Source organism: Salvelinus fontinalis, chromosome 32 (genome assembly GCF_029448725.1).
Source record: "Salvelinus fontinalis isolate EN_2023a chromosome 32, ASM2944872v1, whole genome shotgun sequence".
Classification (NCBI taxonomy): domain Eukaryota; kingdom Metazoa; phylum Chordata; class Actinopteri; order Salmoniformes; family Salmonidae; genus Salvelinus; species Salvelinus fontinalis.
In genome coordinates, this window is record NC_074696.1 from 3951457 (window position 1) to 3968819 (window position 17363).

At 49.9% G+C, this 17363-nt stretch overlaps 1 protein-coding gene across 2 annotated transcripts in view; it reads left to right on the forward strand.

The window, feature by feature from the left end:
* Positions 1-17363, forward strand: part of angpt2b (angiopoietin 2b) — a 57886-nt gene that overhangs the window by 4206 nt on the left and 36317 nt on the right. For both annotated transcript variants that reach the window (XM_055893240.1, XM_055893239.1), the window contains exons 2-4: positions 1831-1986; positions 4557-4678; positions 13082-13314. In XM_055893240.1, coding sequence (XP_055749215.1) covers positions 1831-1986; positions 4557-4678; positions 13082-13314 — 511 coding nt within the window. The remainder of the gene's footprint in view (positions 1-1830; positions 1987-4556; positions 4679-13081; positions 13315-17363) is intronic.

Genomic DNA, 17363 nt, shown 5'->3' on the forward strand with positions numbered 1-17363 from the left:
TCTCTCTCTCCTGACCATATTCCCTGGTATTCCCTGTATATCTCTCTCTCCTGTCCATATTCCTGGTATTCCCTGTATATCTCTCTCTCCTGTCCATATTCCTGGTATTCCCTGTATATCTCTCTCTCCTCACCATATTCCTGGTATTCCCTGTATGTCTCTCTCTCCTCACCATATTCCCGGTATTCCCTGTATATCTCTCTCTCCTGACCATATTCCTGGTATTCCCTGTATATCTCTCTCTCCTCACCATATTCCTGGTATTCCCTGTATATCTCTCTCTCCTGACCATATTCCTGGTATTCCCTGTATATCTCTCTCTCCTGACCATATTCCTGGTATTCCCTGTATATCTCTCTCTCCTGACCCTATTCCTGGTATTCCCTGTATATCTCTCTCTCCTGACCATATTCCTGGTATTCCCTGTATATCTCTCTCTCCTGACCATATTCCCTGGTATTCCCTGTATATCTCTCTCCTGACCCTATTCCTGGTATTCCCTGTATATCTCTCTCCTGACCATATTCCTGGTATTCCCTGTATATCTCTCTCTCCTGACCATATTCCCGGTATTCCCTGTATGTCTCTCTCTCCTCACCATATTCCTGGTATTCCCTGTATATCTCTCTCTCCTGACCCTATTCCTGGTATTCCCTGTATATCTCTCTCCTGACCATATTCCTGGTATTCCCTGTATATCTCTCTCTCCTGTCCATATTCCTGGTATTCCCTGTATATCTCTCTCTCCTGTCCATATTCCTGGTATTCCCTGTATATCTCTCTCTCCTGACCATATTCCCTGGTATTCCCTGTATATCTCTCTCTCCTGTCCATATTCCTGGTATTCCCTGTATATCTCTCTCTCCTGACCATATTCCTGGTATTCCCTGTATATCTCTCTCTCCTGACCATATTCCCTGGTATTCCCTGTATATCTCTCTCTCCTGTCCATATTCCTGGTATTCCCTGTATATCTCTCTCTCCTGACCATATTCCTGGTATTCCCTGTATATCTCTCTCTCCTGACCCTATTCCTGGTATTCCCTGTATATCTCTCTCTCCTGACCATATTCCTGGTATTCCCTGTATATCTCTCTCTCCTGACCATATTCCCTGGTATTCCCTGTATATCTCTCTCCTGACCCTATTCCTGGTTTTCCCTGTATATCTCTCTCCTGACCATATTCCTGGTATTCCCTGTATATCTCTCTCTCCTGACCATATTCCCGGTATTCCCTGTATGTCTCTCTCTCCTCACCATATTCCTGGTATTCCCTGTATATCTCTCTCTCCTGACCCTATTCCTGGTATTCCCTGTATATCTCTCTCCTGACCATATTCCTGGTATTCCCTGTATATCTCTCTCTCCTGTCCATATTCCTGGTATTCCCTGTATATCTCTCTCTCCTGTCCATATTCCTGGTATTCCCTGTATATCTCTCTCTCCTGACCATATTCCCTGGTATTCCCTGTATATCTCTCTCTCCTGTCCATATTCCTGGTATTCCCTGTATATCTCTCTCTCCTCACCATATTCCTGGTATTCCCTGTATATCTCTCTCTCCTCACCATATTCCTGGTATTCCCTGTATATCTCTCTCTCCTCACCGTATTCCTGGTATTCCCTGTATATCTCTCTCCTCACCATATTCCTGGTATTCCCTGTATATCTCTCTCTCCTGACCATATTCCTGGTATTCCCTGTATATCTCTCTCTCCTCACCATATCCCTGGTATTCCTTGTATATCTCTCTCTCCTGACCATATTCCCTGGTATTCCTTGTATATCTCTCTCTCCTGACCATATTCCTGGTATTCCCTGTATCCCAGCTGGAGAGGTCCATCCAGGAGAACCTGCGTTCTGGGATGGAGGAGATGAAGAGGAACGCTGTTCACACCCAGACGGCGGCCATGTTGGAGATCGGGACTAACCTCTTCAGCCAATCAGCCGAGCAGAACCGCAAACTGACAGATGTGGAGACCCAGGTAAGCCAATCAGGTGGATCTGTTGGGAAGACTACCTCCGACCTCTTGCCATGGTCCCGGACTCTTCCATGTCTACATCAAGATATATGATGGCAACTGGATTGCTGATCATTTAGGGGTCAAACTATCCTGGTCCGAAAGAGCTACAGGAATTTGCAGGCTTTCGGTTCAGCCCTGCAACAAAATACATGATTCAACTTTCAATGTTTTGATCAGGCTAGTTGTCCCAGGGGTGATCCATTGATCAGGCAACTTGTCCCAGGGGTGATCCATTGATCAGGCTACTTGTCCCAGGGGTGATTCATTGATCAGGCTAGTTGTCCCAGGGGTGATTCATTGATCAGGCTACTTGTCCCAGGGGTGATCCATTGATCAGGCTAGTTGCCCCAGGGGTGATTCATTGATCAGGCTACTTGTCCCAGGGGTGATTCATTGATCAGGCTAGTTGTCCCAGGGGTGATCCATTGATCAGGCTAGTTGTCCCAGGGGTGATTCATTGATCAGGCTACTTGCCCCAGGGGTGATCCATTGATCAGGCTAGTTGCCCCAGGGGTGATTTATTGATCAGGCTACTTGTCCCAGGGGTGATTCATTGATCAGGCTAGTTGTCCCAGGGGTGATTCATTGATCAGGCTACTTGTCCCAGGGGTGATTCATTGATCAGGCTACTTGTCCCAGGGGTGATCCATTGATCAGGCTAGTTGTCCCAGGGGTGATCCATTGATCAGGCTAGTTGTCCCATGTGTTACAGGAATGACTCATTGATTGAGCTAATTGTCTCAGGTGTCTTGTCATTAGTTAAGACCAAAAGACTCCACACCCTGTGCCACTCTAGGACCCAGGGCTGGGGACCCAGGGTTGACCACTGCTCTGAGATCTGTTGTCCCTCATCGTGAACACTTTGATTGACATGCTGAGTTGAATTAGGGGATGGACAATCAGCAAGTTAAAACATCCAACATGGAGCCACAACACAGATGGTCCTTTGTTGTACTGTAGAGCTGTACGACAGTGCAACTTGTACAAATATTGTAACTGGTTGGTTATCAGTCTAGCTGCAAAAATAAGATACAAATGTAGCTTTATTAAAATGTAATCTGTGAAATTGTATAACAGGACCCATCCATGTTTATCTACCTGTGTCTGGTGTATAGCTTTGAGAAAGTACTCAGTTATCTCTATATCAGCTAGTCATTTAAAACCTCTTCAGGATCGGACCTGTTTTTTCAATTTCTGCCTAAAATGACATACCCAAATCTAACTGCCTGTAGCTCAGGCACTGATGCAAGGATATGCATATTCTTGGTACCATATGAAAGGAAACACTTTGAAGTTTGTGGAAATGTGAAAGGAATGTAGGAGAATATAACACAATAGATCTGGTAAAAGATAATACAAAGAAAAAAACAACCTTTCTTTTGTATTTTTTTGTACCATCATCTTTGAAAAGCAAGAGAAAGACCAGCATGTATTATTCCAGCCCAGGTGCAATTTAGATTTTGGCCACTAGATGGCAGCAGTGTATGTGCAAAGTTTTAGACTGATTCAATGAACCATTGTATTTCTGTTCCAAATGTTGTATCAAGACCGACCAAATGTGCCTAATTGGTTTATTATTAACTTTTCATGTTCAGAATTGTGCACTCTCCTCAAACAATAGCATGATATTCTTTCATATATAATAGCTACTGTAAATTGGACAGTGCAGTTAGATTAGCAAGAATTTAAGCAGGTAACTGTCAGGTAACTGAAAAACCCTCCCTCCCTCCCTCCCTCCCTCCCTCCCGCCCTCCCTCCCTCCCTCCCCCCCCCCACTCCCCCCTCCCTCCCTCCCTCGCTCCCTCGCTCCCTCCCTCCCCCCTCCCTCCCCCCTCCCCTCCCTCCCTCCCTCCCTCCCCCCTCCCTCCCTCCCTCCCTCCCTCCCTCCCCCCCCTCCCTCCCTCCCCCCCTCCCTGCCCCCCCTCTCCCCCCTCCCTCCTTCCCTCCCTCCCTCCCTCCCTCCCTCCCCCCTCCCTCCCCACCTCCCTCCCTCCCTCCCTCCCTCCATCCATCCATCCCTCCGTCCCCCCTCCCTCCCTCCCCCCTCCCTCCCTCCCCCCTCCCTCCCTCCCTCCCTCCCTCCCTCCCTCCCCCCTTCCCCCCTCCCCTCCCTCCCTCCCTCCCTCCCTCCCTCCCTCCATCCCTCCCTCCCTCCCTCCCTCCCTCCCCCCCCCCCCTCCCTCCCCCCCTCCCTCCCTCCCTCCCCCCCTCCCTCCCTCCCTCCCCCTCCCTCCCTCCCTCCCTCCCCCCTCCCCCCCCCCCTCCCTCCCTCCCTCCCTCCCTCCCTCCCCCCTCCCTCCCTCCCCTCCCCCTCCCTCCCTCCCCCTCCCTCCCTCCCTCCCTCCCTCCCCCCTCCCTCCCTCCCCCCCCTCCCTCCCTCCCTCCCTCCCTCCCTACCTCCCTCCCCCCCTCCCTCCCTCCCTCCCTCCCTCCCTCCCTCCATCCATCCATCCCTCCCTCCCTCCCCCCTCCCTCCCTCCCTCCCCCCTCCCTCCCTCCCTCCCCCCTCCCCTCCCTCCCTCCCTCCCCAGGTGCTGAACCAGACCAGCAGAATGGAGATCCAGCTGTTGGAGTATTCTCTGTTCACTAACCGTCTGGAGAAACACGTCCTGCAGCAGAATCAGGAGATCTCACGACTCAACGATAAAAGCAGGTACAGCAGCCCTATCCACCACTCCTCAGAGGGACCTATCCACCACTCCCTCAGAGGGCCCTATCCACCACTCCCTCAGAGGGCCCTATCCACCACTCCCTCAGAGGGCCCTATCCACCACTCCTCAGAGGGACCTATCCACCACTCCCTCAGAGGGCCCTATCCACCACTCCCTCAGAGGGACCTATCCACCACTCCCTCAGAGGGACCTATCCACCACTCCCTCAGAGGGCCCTATCCACCACTCCCTCAGAGGGCCCTGTCCACCACTCCATCAGAGGGCCCTGTCCACCACTCCCTCAGAGGGCCCTATCCACCACTCCCTCAGAGGGACCTATCCACCACTCCCTCAGAGGGACCTATCCACCACTCCCTCAGAGGGACCTATCCACCACTCCCTCAGAGGGCCCTATCCACCACTCCCTCAGAGGGACCTATCCACCACTCCCTCAGAGGGCCCTATCCGCCACTCCCTCAGAGGGCCCTATCCACCACTCCCTCAGAGGGACCTATCCACCACTCCCTCAGAGGGCCCTATCCACCACTCCCTCAGAGGGACCTATCCACCACTCCCTCAGAGGGCCCTATCCACCACTCCCTCAGAGGGCCCTATCCACCACTCCCTCAGAGGGACCTATCCACCACTCCCTCAGAGGGACCTATCCACCACTCCCTCAGAGGGCCCTATCCACCACTCCCTCAGAGGGACCTATCCACCACTCCCTCAGAGGGACCTATCCACCACTCCCTCAGAGGGACCTATCCACCACTCCCTCAGAGGGACCTATCCACCACTCCCTCAGAGGGACCTATCCACCACTCCCTCAGAGGGACCTATCCACCACTCCCTCAGAGGGACCTATCCACCACTCCCTCAGAGGGCCCTATCCACCACTCCCTCAGAGGGCCCTATCCACCACTCCCTCAGAGGGACCTTTCCACCACTCCCTCAGAGGGCCCTATCCACCACTCCCTCAGAGGGACCTATCCACCACTCCCTCAGAGGGCCCTATCCACCACTCCCTCAGAGGGACCTATCCACCACTCCCTCAGAGGGCCCTATCCACCACTCCCTCAGAGGGAGGGCCCTATCCACCACTCCCTCAGAGGGACCTATCCACCACTCCCTCAGAGGGACCTATCCACCACTCCCTCAGAGGGACCTATCCACCACTCCCTCAGAGGGACCTATCCACCACTCCCTCAGAGGGCCCTATCCACCACTCCCTCAGAGGGCCCTATCCACCACTCCCTTAGAGGGACCTTTCCACCACTCCCTCAGAGGGCCCTATCCACCACTCCCTCAGAGGGAGGGCCCTATCCACCACTCCCTCAGAGGGAGGGCCCTATCCACCACTCCCTCAGAGGGACCTATCCACCACTCCCTCAGAGGGACCTATCCACCACTCCCTCAGAGGGCCCTATCCACCACTCCCTCAGAGGGACCTATCCACCACTCCCTCAGAGGGCCCTATCCACCACTCCCTCAGAGGGACCTATCCACCACTCCCTCAGAGGGACCTATCCACCACGCCCCAGAGGGCCCTATCCACCACTCCCTCAGAGGGCCCTATCCACCACTCCCTCAGAGGGCCCTATCCACCACTCCCTCAGAGGGCCCTATCCACCACTCCCTCAGAGGGACCTGTCCACCACTCCCTCAGAGGGACCTATCCAGCAGTCCCTCAGAGGGCCCTGTCCACCAGTCCCTCAGAGGGCCCTGTCCACCACTCCCTCAGAGGGACCTATCCACCACTCCCTCAGAGGGCCCTGTCCACCACTCCCTCAGAGGGCCCTGTCCACCACTCCCTCAGAGGGCCCTATCCACCACGCCCTCAGAGGGACCTATCCACCACTCCCTCAGAGGGACCTATCCACCACTCCCTCAGAGGGCCCTATCCACCAGTCCCTCAGAGGGCCCTGTCCACCACTCCCTCAGAGGGCCCTGTCCACCACTCCCTCAGAGGGACCTATCCACCACTCCCTCAGAGGGCCCTATCCACCACTCCCTCAGAGGGACCTGTCCACCACTCCCTCAGAGGGACCTATCCACCACTCCCTCAGAGGGCCCTGTCCACCAGTCCCTCAGAGGGCCCTGTCCACCACTCCCTCAGAGCGACCTATCCACCACTCCCCCAGAGGGACCTATCCACCACTCTCTCAGAGGGCCCTGTCCACCACTCCCTCAGAGGGCCCTGTCCACCACTCCCTCAGAGGGCCATATCCACCACTCCCTCAGAGGGCCCTATCCACCACTCCCTCAGAGGGCCCTATCCACCACTCCCTCAGAGGGCCCTATCCACCACTCCCTCAGAGGGCCCTATCCACCACTCCCTCAGAGGGCCCTGTCCACCACTCCCTCAGAGCGACCTATCCACCACTCCCTCAGAGGGACCTATCCACCACTCTCTCAGAGGGCCCTGTCCACCACTCCCTCAGAGGGCCCTGTCCACCACTCCCTCAGAGGGCCATATCCACCACTCCCTCAGAGGGCCCTATCCACCACTCCCTCAGAGGGCCCTACCCACCACTCCCTCAGAGGGCCCTATCCACCACTCCCTCAGAGGGCCCTATCCACCACTCCCTCAGAGGGCCCTATCCACCACTCCCTCAGAGGGACCTATCCACCACTCCCTCAGAGGGACCTTTCCACCACTCCCTCAGAGGGACCTATCCACCACTCCCTCAGAGGGACCTATCCACCACTCCCTCAGAGGGCCCTATCCACCACTCCCTCAGAGGGCCCTATCCACCACTCCCTCAGAGGGACCTTTCCACCACTCCCTCAGAGGGCCCTATCCACCACTCCCTCAGAGGGAGGGCCCTATCCACCACTCCCTCAGAGGGAGGGCCCTATCCACCACTCCCTCAGAGGGACCTATCCACCACTCCCTCAGAGGGACCTATCCACCACTCCCTCAGAGGGCCCTATCCACCACTCCCTCAGAGGGACCTATCCACCACTCCCTCAGAGGGCCCTATCCACCACTCCCTCAGAGGGACCTATCCACCACTCCCTCAGAGGGACCTATCCACCACGCCCCAGAGGGCCCTATCCACCACTCCCTCAGAAGGCCCTATCCACCACTCCCTCAGAGGGCCCTATCCACCACTCCCTCAGAGGGCCCTATCCACCACTCCCTCAGAGGGACCTGTCCACCACTCCCTCAGAGGGACCTATCCAGCAGTCCCTCAGAGGGCCCTGTCCACCAGTCCCTCAGAGGGCCCTGTCCACCACTCCCTCAGAGGGACCTATCCACCACTCCCTCAGAGGGCCCTGTCCACCACTCCCTCAGAGGGCCCTGTCCACCACTCCCTCAGAGGGCCCTATCCACCACGCCCTCAGAGGGACCTATCCACCACTCCCTCAGAGGGACCTATCCACCACTCCCTCAGAGGGCCCTATCCACCAGTCCCTCAGAGGGCCCTGTCCACCACTCCCTCAGAGGGCCCTGTCCACCACTCCCTCAGAGGGACCTATCCACCACTCCCTCAGAGGGCCCTATCCACCACTCCCTCAGAGGGACCTGTCCACCACTCCCTCAGAGGGACCTATCCACCACTCCCTCAGAGGGCCCTGTCCACCAGTCCCTCAGAGGGCCCTGTCCACCACTCCCTCAGAGCGACCTATCCACCACTCCCCCAGAGGGACCTATCCACCACTCTCTCAGAGGGCCCTGTCCACCACTCCCTCAGAGGGCCCTGTCCACCACTCCCTCAGAGGGCCATATCCACCACTCCCTCAGAGGGCCCTATCCACCACTCCCTCAGAGGGCCCTATCCACCACTCCCTCAGAGGGCCCTATCCACCACTCCCTCAGAGGGCCCTGTCCACCACTCCCTCAGAGCGACCTATCCACCACTCCCCCAGAGGGACCTATCCACCACTCTCTCAGAGGGCCCTGTCCACCACTCCCTCAGAGGGCCCTGTCCACCACTCCCTCAGAGGGCCATATCCACCACTCCCTCAGAGGGCCCTATCCACCACTCCCTCAGAGGGCCCTACCCACCACTCCCTCAGAGGGCCCTATCCACCACTCCCTCAGAGGGACCTATCCACCACTCCCTCAGAGGGACCTATCCACCACTCCCTCAGAGGGCCCTATCCACCACTCCCTCAGAGGGCCCTATCCACCACTCCCTCAGAGGGCCCTATCCACCACTCCCTCAGAAGGACCTATCCACCACTCCCTCAGAGGGCCCTATCCACCACTCCCTCAGAGGGCCCTATCCACCACTCCCTCAGAAGGACCTATCCACCACTCCCTCAGAGGGACCTATCCACCACTCCCTCAGAGGGCCCTATCCACCACTCCCTCAGAGGGCCCTTTCCACCACTTGTATCATTCTGTGAGGCTGAGAGCGGGTACCGTGCAGAGCAGAGTGAGAAGCAGCTCTGGGTTGTTTCTGCTCCGTTGTTAGACAGAGCTATAAACATCAGACTGGGATATTTACAGGCTTCGTTTGGAGTGGGGTGGGTAATACACACATGCACGCACGTCACGGTTGCCCCAGGGTAGTGATTGAGCCGCTCGATATGCAGACGTCAGCTGCTGCTGTACAGGTGTTTCTCTGTGTGTGTGTGTGTGTGTGTGTGTGTGTGTGTGTGTGTGTGTGTGTGTGTGTGTGTGTGTGTGTGTGTGTGTGTGTGTGTGTGTGTGTGTGTGTGTGTGTGTGTGTGTGTGTGTGTGTGTGTGTGTGACTCGTGGATAGAAAGTTTGGAACGCAGCATAAGGTAACCAGTCCATCCAGTATGTATAACACACACACACACACACACACACACACACACACACACACACACACACACACACACACACACACACACACACACACACACACCACACACACACACACACACACACACACACACACACACACACACACACACACACACACACACACACACACACACCATGAAGTGAGCGTGGCAGAGCCTCTTCCACCTCAGGAGGCTGAAAACATTTGGCATGTTGGGCCCTCAGATCCTCTAAAAGTTCTACAGCTGCACCATCGAGAGCATCTTGACTGGCTGGATCACCGCTTGGTATGGCAAATGCACTGCGCTTGACCGCAAAATGCTGCTGAGGGTGGTGCGGACATCCCAGTAGATCACTGGCTGTTCTCAGGCTGACTCCTTGGCATTTGCTGAATGGAACGGGCCTTTTTTTCCCTCTGCAGTCATGTATTCGTCTTGGTATAGGAGGTACAGGAGTCTGCATAATGTTAATTGGTACAGGAGTCTGCATAATGTTAATTGGTACAGGAGGTACAGGAGTCTGCATAATGTTAATTGGTACAGGAGGTACAGGAGTCTGCATAATGTTAATTGGTACAGGAGGTACAGGAGTCTGCATAATGTTAATTGGTATAGGAGGTACAGGAGTCTGCATAATGTTAATTGGTACAGGAGGTACAGGAGTCTGCATAATGTTAATTGGTACAGGAGGTACAGGAGTCTGCATAATGTTAATTGGTACAGGAGGTACAGGAGTCTGCATAATGTTAATTGGTATAGGAGGTACAGGAGTCTGCATAATGTTAATTGGTACAGGAGGTACAGGAGTCTGCATAATGTTAATTGGTACAGGAGGTACAGGAGTCTGCATAATGTTAATTGGTACAGGAGGTACAGGAGTCTGCATAATGTTAATTGGTATAGGAGGTACAGGAGTCTGCATAATGTTAATTGGTACAGGAGGTACAGGAGTCTGCATAATGTTGATTGGTAGAGGAGGTACAGGAGTCTGCATAATGTTAATTGGTACAGGAGGTACAGGAGTCTGCATAATGTTAATTGGTATAGGAGGTAAAGGAGTCTGCATAATGTTAATTGGTACAGGAGGTACAGGAGTCTGCATAATGTTAATTGGTATAGGAGGTACAGGAGTCTGCATAATGTTAATTGGGATAGCAGGTACAGGAGTCTGCATAATGTTAATTGGTACAGGAGGTACAGGAGTCTGCATAATGTTAATTGGTACAGGAGGTACAGGAGTCTGCATAATGTTAATTGGTATAGGAGGTACAGGAGTCTGCATAATGTTAATTGGTATAGGAGATACAGGAGTCTGCATAATGTTAATTGGTACAGGAGGTACAGGAGTCTGCATAATGTTAATTGGTACAGGAGGTACAGGAGTCTGCATAATGTTAATTGGTATAGGAGGTACAGGAGTCTGCATAATGTTAATTGGTACAGGAGGTACAGGAGTCTGCATAATGTTAATTGGTACAGGAGGTACAGGAGTCTGCATAATGTTAATTGGTACAGGAGGTACAGGAGTCTGCATAATGTTAATTGGTATAGGAGGTACAGGAGTCTGCATAATGTTAATTGGTACAGGAGGTACAGGAGTCTGCATAATGTTAATTGGGATAGGAGGTACAGGAGTCTGCATAATGTTAATTGGTACAGGAGGTACAGGAGTCTGCATAATGTTAATTGGTACAGGAGGTACAGGAGTCTGCATAATGTTAATTGGTATAGGAGGTACAGGAGTCTGCATAATGTTAATTGGTATAGGAGGTACAGGAGTCTGCATAATGTTAATTGGTACAGGAGGTACAGGAGTCTGCATAATGTTAATTGGTACAGGAGGTACAGGAGTCTGCATAATGTTAATTGGTATAGGAGGTACAGGAGTCTGCATAATGTTAATTGGTACAGGAGGTACAGGAGTCTGCATAATGTTAATTGGTATAGGAGGTACAGGAGTCTGCATAATGTTAATTGGTATAGGAGGTACAGGAGTCTGCATAATGTTAATTGGTACAGGAGGTACAGGAGTCTGCATAATGTTAATTGGTACAGGAGGTACAGGAGTCTGCATAATGTTAATTGGTATAGGAGGTACAGGAGTCTGCATAATGTTAATTGGTACAGGAGGTACAGGAGTCTGCATAATGTTAATTGGTACAGGAGGTACAGGAGTCTGCATAATGTTAATTGGTATAGGAGGTACAGGAGTCTGCATAATGTTAATTGGTACAGGAGGTACAGGAGTCTGCATAATGTTAATTGGGATAGCAGGTACAGGAGTCTGCATAATGTTAATTGGTACAGGAGGTACAGGAGTCTGCATAATGTTAATTGGGATAGGAGGTACAGGAGTCTGCATAATGTTAATTGGTACAGGAGGTACAGGAGTCTGCATAATGTTAATTGGTACAGGAGGTACAGGAGTCTGCATAATGTTAATTGGTATAGGAGGTACAGGAGTCTGCATAATGTTAATTGGTACAGGAGGTACAGGAGTCTGCATAATGTTAATTGGTACAGGAGGTACAGGAGTCTGCATAATGTTAATTGGGATAGCAGGTACAGGAGTCTGCATAATGTTAATTGGTACAGGAGGTACAGGAGTCTGCATAATGTTAATTGGTACAGGAGGTACAGGAGTCTGCATAATGTTAATTGGTATAGGAGGTACAGGAGTCTGCATAATGTTAATTGGTACAGGAGGTACAGGAGTCTGCATAATGTTAATTGGTACAGGAGGTACAGGAGTCTGCATAATGTTAATTGGTATAGGAGGTACAGGAGTCTGCATAATGTTAATTGGTACAGGAGGTACAGGAGTCTGCATAATGTTAATTGGTACAGGAGGTACAGGAGTCTGCATAATGTTAATTGGTACAGGAGGTACAGGAGTCTGCATAATGTTAATTGGTATAGGAGGTACAGGAGTCTGCATAATGTTAATTGGTACAGGAGGTACAGGAGTCTGCATAATGTTAATTGGTACAGGAGGTACAGGAGTCTGCATAATGTTAATTGGTATAGGAGGTACAGGAGTCTGCATAATGTTAATTGGTACAGGAGGTACAGGAGTCTGCATAATGTTAATTGGTACAGGAGGTACAGGAGTCTGCATAATGTTAATTCCTGAGACATGCGTTGAACACAATTGGTTCCTTTGAATCAACCAATCCAGTGCTGCTGTATAGTGCTGACAGGTCTCTCTACTTACTACATCAATGTCACCTGACCCCACCAGGGGTCAACCGTTCAGTTGCTGTCCCACTCCTCTAATCTCTATCTGTCACCTCCCTTTCTTATGGCTAGGTCACTCTTAGGAAAACAAATGGTTCATCAAGGGTTATTTGACTGTCCCTGTAGGATGGTTCCTCTTAGAATTGAGAGACTACCATCCATCCATCCATCCATTCATAAACAAGCTGCTATCTCCCCAGTCTGATTATTAACCTCCTGTATTGTTGCCATGTGTTTCCTCTCTCTGTCTCTGTCTCTGTCTCTGTCTCTGTCTCTGTCTCTGTCTCTCTCTCTGTCTCTCTCTCTGTCTCTCTCTCTGTCTCTCTCTCTGTCTCTCTCTCTCTCTCTCTCTCTCTCTCTCTCTCTCTCTCTCTCTCTCTCTATCTCTCTCTGTCTCTCTCTTTTAGTTTGCTAGAGCAGAGGTTCTCAGTTTTAGAGGCCAGGCACGTTAAGGAGCTCCAGGGTCTTCAGAGGGAGAGACAGCAGCTGCAGGACATGCTGGAGAGACAGAGGCGCCTGGTCACCCAGCTACAGGGAGAGCTGGGGACCTCCACACACAACAGCTCACTACTGCAGAAACAGCAGGCTATACTGACTGACACAGTGCAGCAGCTGCTCGCCATGGTCACCCGCTGCAATGGTGAGAGAGATCTACTGCGAATATGTTTGTGCATTGAATGTGTTTCTTTAAAAAAAAAATCTTTATTACACACACACTTACTTGTCAAGTCTGCTAACCTAATCATAAAGGTCAAGTCTGCTAACGTAATCATAAAGGTCAAGTCTGCTAACTTAATCATAAAGGTCAAGTCTGCTAACTTAATCATAAAGGTCAAGTCTGCTAACTTAATCATAAAGGTCAAGTCTGCTAACCTAAGTATAAAGGTCTGAATATGGTTACTTAGTTTATTTTGGAACCAAATAGGTCCAGTGTAAATGATGAACACAGCCGTTCACAAAGGTTCATTTAGGAGGGATGTGAATACAGCAGTAATTAATATTTTATTAAAACAAGATAAGGACGCCACCTAGTGCTCTCACTATCGCCCCCTCTTTCTTTGATAAACACAGACATTTAAACTATTTTCAAAAATGATGTTGTCCCCTCTGGAAATGTACTTTTGGGTTTGTTAAACCCTTATCCTCCTCTATTACATGTCTGACATCAGAAACCAAAGCTCCTTGGGCAGTTCTACCTCTGTCTTTTGTTAGACTAGAATGGTTAGCAAAAGGTTAGCAAATGTAAAAAATGAAAAATATTCACAGAAATACCTTATTTACATAGGTATTCCAGCCCTTTGCTTTGAGACTCCTTATTGAGCTCAGGTGTATCCTGTTTCCATTGATCATCCTTGAGATGTTTCTACAACTTGATTGGAGTCCACCTGTAGAAAATTCAATTGGTTGGACATGATTTGGAAAGGCACACACCTGTCTATATCAGGTCCCACAGTTGACAGGGCATGTCAGAGCAAAAATCAAGCCATGAGGTCGAAGGAATTGTCCGTAGAGCTCAGAGACAGGGTTGTGTCGAGGCACAGATCTGGGGAAGGGAACCAAAAAATGTTCGCAACATTGAAGCTCCTCAAGAACACAGTGGCCTCCATCGTTCTTAAATGGAAGAAGTTTGGAACCACCAAGACTCTTCCTATAGCTGGCCGCACAGGACCAATCTGAGCAATCGGGGGAGAAGGGTCTTAGTCAAGGAGGTGACCAAGAACCCGATGGTCATTCTGACAGTTTCTCTGTGGAGATGGGAGATCCTTCCAGAAGGACAACCTCTGCAGCACTCCACCAATCAGACCTTTCTGGTAGAGTAGCCCTCCTCAGTAAAAGGCACATGACAGCCTGCTTGGAGTTTGCCAAAAGGCACCTAAAGGACTCTCAGACAATGAGAAAGAAGACTCTCTGGTCTGATGAAACCAAGATTGAACTCTTTGGTCTGAATGCCAAGCATCATGTTTGGAAAAAACCTGGCACCATCCCTACGGTGAAGCATGGTGGTGGCAGCATCATGCTGTGGGGATGTTCTTCAGCAGCAGGGACTGGGAGACTAGTCAGGATTGAGGGAAAGATGAACGGAGCAAAGTACAGAGAGATTATTGAAGAAAACCTGCTCCAATGCGATCAGGACCTCAGACTGGGGCGAAGGTTCACCTTCCAACAGGACAACGACGCTAAGCACACAGCCAAGACAACACAGGAGTGGCTTCGGGACAAGTCTCTGAATGTCCTTGAGTGGCCCAGCCAGAGCCTGGACTTGAACCCGATCAAACTTCTCTGGAGAGACCTGAAAATAACTCAAGGCTGTAATTTCTGCCAAAGGTGCTTCAATATTCTTTTTACAGTTTTATATTTTAATAAATTACCCAAAATTTCTACAAACCTGTTTTTGCTTTGTCATTATGGGGTATTGTGTGTAGAGTGACTAGAAAAAAAATATATTTAATAAACTTTAGAATGAGGCTGTAACGTAACAAAACATGGAATAAGTCAAGGGGTCTGAATATTTTCCAAAGGCGCTGTACACCGCAAGGTAAAAACGAGCTCGTATGAAATTAATAACTAATTTGCAAAGAGGAAAAGACGTAGGACTATCCGTACCAAACCTTAAATTGTATTTCCAGGTATTCCATCCCATCCCCTGGCTGACTATAGAGAGACATATAGTGTCTCCTATTGCCCTGGAAGAGGTGGTCCCTTAAACAATGTAATATGGTGTCTCCTATTGTCATGGAAGTGGTGGTCTCTACTGATATATCCTTAAACAATGTAATATGGTGTCTCCTATTGTCATGGAAGAGGTGGTCTCCACTGATATACCCTTAAACAATGTAATATGGTGTCTCCTATTGTCATGGAAGAGGTGGTCTCCACTGATATACCCTTAAACAATGTAATATGGTGTCTCCTATTGTCATGGAAGAGGTGGTCTCCACTGATATACCCTTAAACAATGTAATATGGTGTCTCCTATTGTCATGGAAGAGGTGGTCTCCACTGATATACCCTTAAACAATGTAATATGGTGTCTCCTATTGTCATGGAAGAGGTGGTCTCCACTGATATACCCTTAAACAATGTAATATGGTGTCTCCTATTGTCATGGAAGAGGTGGTCTCCACTGATATACCCTTAAACAATGTAATATGGTGTCTCCTATTGTCATGGAAGAGGTGGTCTCCACTGATATACCCTTAAACAATGTAATATGGTGTCTCCTATTGTCATGGAAGAGGTGGTCTCCACTGATATACCCTTAAACAATGTAATATGGTGTCTCCTATTGTCATGGAAGAGGTGGTCTCCACTGATATACCCTTAAACAATGTAATATGGTGTCTCCTATTGTCATGGAAGAGGTGGTCTCCACTGATATACCCTTAAACAATGTAATATGGTGTCTCCTATTGTCATGGAAGAGGTGGTCTCCACTGATATACCCTTAAACAATGTAATATGGTGTCTCCTATTGTCATGGAAGAGGTGGTCTCCACTGATATATCCCTTAAACGGCTATTTGAAATTTAGTAGAGAATCAATCTTCAGGATGTTGTTATCATTTATATCCAATATCGTTCCAACCGAAGCATTCTTTCTGTATAAGTAATGGAACACAAGGCGACAACATGAGGAAAGCGCGTGACCAAGAACTGGCAATCTGCCAGACCACTGACCCATTCCCCTCCCATCCGGTCCCACAACACAGTGTAAACTTCCTTCCACGTTCTACTGACTGTTGACATCTAGTGGAAGGCGTATGAAGTGCAAACAGATCCATATATTACAGGGAATTGAATAGGCGATGAATTTAACAACGACCACTCTCAGAATTTTCCCTTCCTGTTTGGATTTTTTCTCAGGTTTTTGCCTGCCATATGAGTTCTGTTATACTCACAGACATCATTCAAACAGTTTTAGAAACTTCAGAGTGTTTTCTATCCAATAGTAATAATACTCTGCATATATTAGCATCTGGGACAGAGTATGAGGCAGTTCCCTATGGGCACGCAATTCATCCAAAAGTGAAAATGCTGCCCCCTATAGCAAAGAAGTTAAACGACTGGCACAGAGCTCAGACACCCATGCATACCCCACAAGACATGCCACAAGAGATCTCTTCACGGTCCCCAAGTCAAGAACAGACTATGGGAGGTGCACAGTACTAAAAAAATGTGATATCTTACAAAAAAGCTGTGTTCTAAAGGATTACCTACACATACTGACCAGCTTATGTTATAGACAGAAGCCTGCTACATGGCAGACCAATCCGAACTCACCTCTCGGCATGTCCAGCCCAACCATTATCTCAGCCAATCGTGGCTAGCGGGGAAGGTTCCTGACTTTTTCTGTGGCTAAACCAACTAGGCTCGTAATTGAACAATTGTGTTCATATTTACAGATGGCATACACGTTTGTTATTGTGTCACATGAAAGTTCACATGTTCCAGAAGGCACTTTGCCAAAAAACGAATTTTGATAAAAAAAAAAAGTTTATGTTCAAATAGCTCTCATGTGAAGTAGTGACTTGCGACATACCCCTAGTTTCCTGAAGTGAGTCACATATTTCACAATAATGCCTTGCAATCTGGAGGGTGGCCTTTTGTATCCCACAATGGTCTAAATGTGGAATTCGTACCCTTGCCAATATCACAGACAGTAATGGGTTGAGAACATGCCAAGGTTTGA